The sequence below is a fragment of the Corvus moneduloides genome, chromosome 16, assembly GCF_009650955.1.
Source record: "Corvus moneduloides isolate bCorMon1 chromosome 16, bCorMon1.pri, whole genome shotgun sequence".
Lineage (NCBI taxonomy): Eukaryota > Metazoa > Chordata > Aves > Passeriformes > Corvidae > Corvus > Corvus moneduloides.
In genome coordinates this window covers 16,193,393-16,201,027 of record NC_045491.1, presented here as the reverse complement: position 1 = coordinate 16,201,027, position 7,635 = coordinate 16,193,393, and the positions used below count along the sequence as shown (strand labels likewise).

Sequence of the window (7,635 nt, the reverse complement as noted above, 5' to 3'; positions counted from 1 at the left end):
TGTATCATTTTGAAGGGGACCTAAGCAGACAAAAGAGAGAACCTCTGACTGCGATAACATTGGCGACGTTACTGATCGCAGGAGGAGTGGGGGCAGGCACAGGTGTTGCCTCTATAGTCAAAAGTACTGAAATTCAAAAATTACAGCTGTAGACGAAGATCTGGGGCGAATAGAACAGTCCATTGAAAACCTGGCTACTTCAGTTAAATCACTTTCAGAAGTAGTGTTACAAAATCGAAGGGGATTAGACTTATTATTCCTTAAGGAAGGAGGATTATGTGTTGCGCTGAGAGAAGAATGTTGTTCCTTCGCAGACCATACCGGAGTCGTAAAAGACTCTATGGCCGAACTCCGAAAACGATTAGACCAACGGAAAAAAGATCGGGAAATGAATAAATCATGGTATGAAGGATGGTTTAGTGCCACCCCTTGGTTAACGACTCTGTTGTCTGCCTTAGCGGGGCCCCTGATAATAATTATTTTAGGACTTATGTTTGGACCATGTATTATTCGGTATGTGTTGAGGTTCATAAACGAAAGATTTGATATAACCAAATTGCTAATTTTAACAACTAATGCGAGACACCAAGCTGTGTCTGAAAAAGGTGAAAATGAGTACTGCGAATGTGATTCCAAATCACCAGTATACGATTGTTGCTGTGCAAAAAATGGAATAAGATTTTGTGATTGTTATAGTAGATGTGAGTGGTGTTGGAAGAAGATAAAGGAGGAGGAAACCGACATAGTTTAATAAACAATAAAAGTTCAGAAGAAAAAGGGGGGAGTTGTTAAAAGCTGCAACTGTTTATTAAACTATGGAGGTAGATGAGTTCTCCTCTGTGGTTGAGGGAGAATACGCTTGCAGAATCACGCCCATATAACCGGAACCATATGAATTGCCAAAGATGTGCCTTTGCAGTTTGTGAAATATGTGTTGCCAAATATGTATCGCTTCCGCTTATGAGTTATGTAAGTAAAAAGATATTATACCAAATATGGAAGAAAAAGATGAGGGTCATGAAAAGGACAAAAGAGGAGGACTTCTTACTTCGGCCTCAACGACCACCGGGAGGCAGAAAAAGACCCCCTAGCAACAAGACGCACATGCGCAGAGGGAACCACAAGCTACAAGCAGAAGAGCAATACAGGAACAAGAAAGCGGAAGTATGAGAGTATAAAAGGACAATGGTTTGAAGTATTAGCGTGGCAGTTGGTGGAGCGGAGACTCCCCTGTCACCCAGCGCTGCTTTTGCTCACATTCTACTTGCCTAATCATTAATAAATTTCATTTATTAAACTAAGAGTGTATCGCCCTTTTGTTAAGCACTCTTAACAGTGACCGCACACGAGTCGTGGTTAGACTAGTCCGGTGGTACCTGAGCAGCCTCTCTATCTCGGGCAGGCCCAGGCTGGCACCTCTGGAAGAGCTGAGCGCCCCCGGGCCGTGCTGCAGGAGCAGAAGGGCAGAGCTGCAGCCCCGCAGAGCTGAGGGAGCTCCTCTGTACAGAGCACGTGTTGCTGATTTAACTTTAGGGTGTAGGATCCCGGCTGTTAACCTGCTCTGGAACTCCAGGGCTCCATTTCCTGCTCTCAAGAACTCACCTCTTGGTTCAGCTCCCTTCAAGATTAGCCTCTGGAAATACCAGCACATGAAATACCTTCTCCAGGTGCCCTGTGGAGGGCTGGATTTGCTGCCAGAGCTGTTCCAGGTGCCTCATGGAGTGCTGGGTCTGCTCCCAACCTGCTTCTCCTGTTCAGAGACAGTGTTCTGCTCGCTTTCCTCTGTTCAGACCTTGGCTGGGACAAGCAGGGATCTGTCTCCAAAGAGCAGGGACCCAGCTGCTTTATCCAACATAGTTTTGAGTAAATTATTCCCGCGTTTGTACGAGTAAATAATCAGCGGTTGTATCCTGGAGGTCCGGAGCATGGCTTTGCCTGAGGAAAGCTGTCCCTGTTTGCTCCAGCACAGCCGTGCTGTGGTGGTTATTATTCCGCCGGCGGAAAAGTCTTTGTAGGATGAGCACTGCCCGTTGTGGAGTGGTGGGCACGGCTCGGGAGCTGAGGGCGGTGCCAGAGGCTTTTCCCTGCTGTTCCCGGGAGCGCCGGTGCCGGCAGAGGGAGCGCAGGCAGCGCGGAGGAGCTCCCAGCCTTCAGCCAGCCCTCGGCATCCCAAAGTCCATCCCGTCCCGGGCACTCCCGCGGGCGACGCTTCCCTAAAACAATGCTGGAATTTTAAGGTGGACAAGCAGCGTGTTGTCAGCCCTTCCCTTGTGTTCTTAGGGACAGCCGGGCGATTTTGTTGGAACATGTCAAACAAATCCCGTCTGGAGCGGGTGTCTGTGAAAGGAAACAGCCCTCACGCGGTTTGGAAAGGTTGCAGAGTGCTCTGAGGAAGGTGCCCAATAGATGGTGTCAGCTCTCATTAGCTACTCACAGAGCCGCTAATTAAGAGCGCATTCTCCATGTGCTCCCGGTGACATCTGTGTGTGTCCAGCCTGGTGTGCACAGGGGTGAAGGGAGTGGGGCTGAGGGGAGCGTGGCAGGTGGTGAAACCCAGCTTCCTAACTCCAGCCTGATGGCTGATCTCAGTCTTCCTTCACGGAGAGCTATTTCAAAAATAATGATGTTTCTGTCAATTTCATAAGATTTATTCTAGGACACTTTTCAGGCTGCCTGCAGAGGTGTCAGTAATGAAGTCAACAACTCAGTCCCCAACCCAGCCAGCACCTGTGTGTGCTGCAGGCAACCAGACTTCCACACAGGCAGAATCCCTCATTTCACACTTGTTTTATTTTTGTTGTTTATTAATGCTGATGAAACACCTCTTTTTCTCATACCAGGGTTATTCTGTCGTTCTCCACAAGTCTCCTCAAAGATCCCAATGCAGGCACTTGGGTGAAGGTTTTCATTTCCTTGGACTGTAAACGTTCTTTTGAGCCTCAGGCAGTTCCCTGCAGCAGAACTTGGAGGAGAAACATGCCAAACACTCTTCACTTGGGTGAGTCCTTCTCATCTTCTCTGGCATGATGTGCTGTGGGGAGAGAGCTTTGACTTCCCTCTAGGAGCCCCAGAAATGCAGATTGCTGGTGACCAGGTAGCTTGGGAAATGGAGCTGGGTCTGATTCCCAGGCAGATTGTTCCTGAGCCAGTGTCTTTTATGCACAGTTTTAGGCAGATGTGTATTGAGGGTGAGCCCAGGAAGCTGCAGCAAGCAAGAATGGGATCACAAATCCTCCCTACAGAGGTGTCACTTGGGTGCTCAGCATTCCCAGCCCAGATGTGTGCACAGAATGGTGCCACAGGCAACAGCTGCACATCTGGAAGAGGCTGAACAAATTTGCTGCCTCGTTTGGAAAGCCCTGTGATCGCTTTTTAAACCCCTCACTGGGAACCTGAAAGGCCAGGTACCTTCTGGCCCCAAATATCTTCTCGTTTCAGTGGAAAGTTCAGCGTGGAAGGATCCCAGCGTGGCAGGGGAGGCTGGGGGGGGCTGTTCCCGTGCTCGCCCCCACTGCAGGAATTTCAGGCGGAGGCAGAACTCTATTTCTGCTCTTGCTGGATAGAACATTGCAGATACTGTGGTTATGTAAGAGACTCCAGAGCATGTAGGTGCAGATAACGTGGCCATCCAGCACTGTGCAGTGCAGACAGAGGCTGTTTGTCTCCTTTCATCACACTTAGTAAGTCCTGTGGTTGGCACTGCCTTCCTTCTCAGGCTCCTTTTGCACCTTCTTGCTTGTTTGGGGAGGATTTTCACCTTTCAGTTCAGCCCTGGTCTTTCACCAGCGTAGCATTGACACAGCCTGGAGTGTTGGTGCCTCTTACAGTGTGGGCTCTGCACAGGTGTAGACCTGTCTACTTTCATACTGCACCACTGATCCTGCTGCAAATATTTCACCTTTTAGGATAAAGAGGGGTTGGGAGAGCCAGAAGATTTCCTTAAGCACCTTTTGCTGGACCCAGGGGATACAGATGTCAGAGCCAGAGCTCCACAAAGTGCTCTACAGCAGGGTCACTTTCCAAGTGAACATGGAACGGACGAGAGGATCCATTCAAAACTGCCATTGCTCCATCCTGGAACAAAGCTCTGATACAGAGAGGGGTGCTCTGGAAACTGGGAGTAGCTGTATGAGTACAGCAGGAGGTCTCCAGGGATACCCCTTTAACCCTAGGCCAGGTGCTGTTTCCTCAGAGGGAACTGCCCAGGCCAGACTTGCCTTTCCTTGCATTTGGCTTTTCCATTCTCATGGAGTCCATAAAAGATTTCCTTGAAAGAAACATTCTGAGTACACAGCCCAGGGAAACGCTTGCATTTTGAAGCAGAGGTTTGTGTTAGTTCTCACTTCTGTGCAGTGCTACAGCATTTTATTTATGCCTGTCTGAGCAGCCTGTGCTTCTTCCCTGAGAAATTCCCTGTGGGGAATCACAAAAAGTGGAAAGGATTTTTGGTGTGAGAAATAGAAGCAGGCCTCAGGAAATAAAGCAAGGGATTTAGAATTCAGCTTTTCCTGGGAAAATTAGAAGAAGATACAGTTATAAGCAGCAAGGACATTAAAAGACAATGGTTAGTTCTTAGGCTTGACCTAGATAGATGTTGAAGTTGCAAAAAGTATATTTAGTTAGAGAGATAAGTTTAAGCTTAATAATGGGATGTTGTATGTTATTATATAAGGCATAACAAGTGACTATTGTGTACAATAGATGTAGGTGCTTTATTAAGGATTGGTTAAGACAGATGTCTGTAACTTTTAGAAGCACACTATTGGCCAAAAAGCTTTTAAGAATGCTTTGCAACCAGGAAATTGGGGGATGTCTCTGTGGCAGCGTGAGCTCTGTACCAACTTTGTCTCAACTCTGGATGTGAGACTGATAAACTAATAACAGCTCCTGCAACGCTGGTCCGAGCCCATCCCAGTCCATCCAGTTCCATCCAAGACCAGAGAAGGACAGGCTGGAATTGGCAGTGCCTGTGAGATGGGTGCTGATGCTCTGGAGGTGAGCCAGGAGGGCTTTGGCTGCTGTTCAGTGCCCTGAGAGATGTGCAGGGCCTGGAGCCCTTGTCTTGTGCCCTGAGTGTGTCACTCGTGTGCTGCTCCCAGTCCTGGGTCCTTCCTGTCCTTCTAGGTGCACAGCAAAGGAGTCTCCTCTGTGCTGATGGTGGGATCATGTCCAAAATTCCTGCACAGATGCAGCTATGGTAGCTTGGTCTGTCCTGTTCTGTCTGGAGTATTTCACAGAATCCCAGAATGGTTTGGGTTGGAAGGAACCTTAAAGCTCATCCCATTCCACCCCTGCCATGGCAGGGACACCTTCCACTGTCCCAGCCTGCTCCAAGCCCCAATGTCCAACCTGGCCTTGGACACTTCCAGGGATCCAGGGGCAGTCACAGCTGCTCTGGGCACCCTGTGCCAGGGCCTGCCCACCCTCCCAGGGAACAATTCCTTCCCAATATCCCATCCAGCCCTGCCCCCTGGCAGTGGGAAGCCATTCCCTGTGTCCTGTCCCTCCAGCCCTTGTCCCCAGTCCCTCTGCAGCTCTCCTGGAGCCCCTTTAGGCCCTGCAAGGGGCTCTGAGGTGTCCCTGGAGCCTTCTGTTCTCCAGGTGAGCACCCCCAGCTCTCCCAGCCTGGCTCCAGAGCAGAGGGGCTCCAGCCCTTGGAGCATCAGGGATGACTTCTCGGGGACAGCCCCTGTCTTACCACCTCCTCAGCTCCTTCTCACTTAAGTCTGTGAGGATAAATTTTTTTGTATGAAAACTCAGCTGCGGCCTGTGGAGTTCTGCCAGCAGAGGCAGCCATTGGCTCTCACCCTGGTTTGGGGTCTCCTCTCACTCACAGGGGAGCTGCTGCACACCTTTATCTCCAGCTCTGAGTCAGATCAGAGGTGGCAGATGTGGGACTAAGCCTGACCTTTCCTCTTTATGGACAGGAGCCCTGGGGTGTGAGTGTGTGGGGCTCCTGCATGAGCCCTGTGCCCAGAGCAAGGCAGGGAGCAGCCCCTGAACCTGGGAATGCAGAGCCCCAGCTCCCAGGAAGCTTCCTGTGCCTCACGAGGAGACACTGGAGGTAAAACTTACAGTCCTTGAAGTTTTCTGTCACTTGAGTTGAGCTGATGGCAAAGTCCCATGTGTGTGAGTTCTGTGAAGGAATGCTTTGCCAGGGAGGTGGTGGCTGGCTTGGATCAGGTTTACACCTTCACCCCGGCTGGCAGTGGGATGGAGGAGGGACTGCAAACTTTGAGGCACTATTTGGAGCCCCTTGTTCTTAAGACCCTGGTTCGGAGGGGCCTGAATGCAACCCCCCCTCCCCAACTGCACCACCAGCTGCCCAGCTGTGAAAGGGGCTGTTGGTTCTCCCTCAGTTGCCTGCCATGCAGGGCCTGTGTCCCCCCAGCAGCGCTCCTTGTGATGCCACGGCAGTCACAAAGTAGGTCAAACACCATCTAAACCCTGCCTTGATATCCCTTGAGCTAAATTCCTGCCCTGCCAGAATGTGCCCCCAAAGGGGGTTAGGACTTGTGGCTTACGGGGAGTTAAGAAGGATGAGCAGCTTTGGTGGAGCTGAGTAAACAGAGCCGCAGCTCTGGGCAGCCCGGCTCCCTCCGCTGCCGGCCCAGGTCCCTCCGCTGCCGGCCCAGGTCCCTCCGCTGCCGGCCCCTCTCCCTCCGCTGCCGGCCCAGGTCCCTCCGCTGCCGGCCCCTCTCCCTCCCCTGCCGGCCCCGGTCCCTCCCCTGCCGGCCCCTCTCCCTCCGCTGCCGGCCCAGGTCCCTCCGCTGCCGGCCCCTCTCCCTCCGCTGCCGGCCCCTTTCCCTCCCCTGCCGGCCCAGGTCCCTCCGCTGCCGGCCCCGGTCCCTCCGCTGCCGGCCCCTCTCCCTCCGCTGCCGGCCCAGGTCCCTCCCCTGCCGGCCCCTCTCCCTCCGCTGCCGGCCCCTCTCCCTCCGCTGCCGGCCCCTCTCCCTCCGCTGCCGGCCCAGGTCCCTCCCCTGCCGGCCCCTCTCCCTCCGCTGCCGGCCCAGGTCCCTCCCCTGCCGGCCCCTCTCCCTCCGCTGCCGGCCCCGGTCCCTCCGCTGCCGGCCCCTCTCCCTCCCCTGCCGGCCCCTCTCCCTCCGCTGCCGGCCCCGGTCCCTCCGCTGCCGGCCCCTCTCCCTCCGCTGCCGGCCCAGGTCCCTCCCCTGCCGGCCCAGGTCCCTCCCCTGCCGGCCCCTCTCCCTCCCCTGCCGGCCCCTCTCCCTCCGCTGCCGGCCCCTCTCCCTCCGCTGCCATCCCGCCTCCCTCCCCTGCCGGCCCAGCCCGGCGTCATCCCGCCCAGGGATGTGTCCAACCCATGTGCTTTCAGAGAATCTTTAAGGTTGGAAAAAACCTCCAAGATCAAGTCCAACCTTTGTCCAAACACCCCCGTGCCCACTAAGCCATATAGGGAAGTGCCATATCCACTGTGTGTGGTTTTTTGACCACTCCCAGGGATGGTGACTCCAGCTCTGCCCTGCTGCTCTCACCAAGTGCCTTTGGTGACACCGGCGCTAGAAGGGGTGAAGAGGGTGAGGAGCTCGGGCTCTCCTGGCTCACCTGAGCTTTGGTCGGTGTGTTACACGTGAGGTGCACTCTGTCACTTCTCCTCTGAGTGAGTGCTGCAGCCAT

At 53.4% G+C, this 7,635-nt stretch overlaps 1 protein-coding gene and 1 long non-coding RNA gene across 2 annotated transcripts; one reads left to right on the top strand and one right to left on the bottom strand.

Moving 5' to 3' along the window:
* Positions 1-1,542: 1,542 nt before the first annotated feature.
* On the top strand, positions 1,543-4,453 carry LOC116451951. Its single transcript, XR_004243369.1, has 2 exons — positions 1,543-2,998; positions 3,906-4,453. It is a non-coding gene; the product is annotated as an uncharacterized LOC116451951 (long non-coding RNA).
* A 2,077-nt stretch (positions 4,454-6,530) lies between these two features.
* Positions 6,531-7,635, bottom strand: LOC116452172 (octapeptide-repeat protein T2-like). Its single transcript, XM_032126366.1, has 2 exons — positions 7,564-7,635; positions 6,531-7,169 (listed from the first exon to the last, which is right to left on the bottom strand). Exons 1-2 carry the CDS (start codon positions 7,633-7,635, stop codon positions 6,531-6,533), a joined length of 711 nt encoding a protein of 236 aa, XP_031982257.1.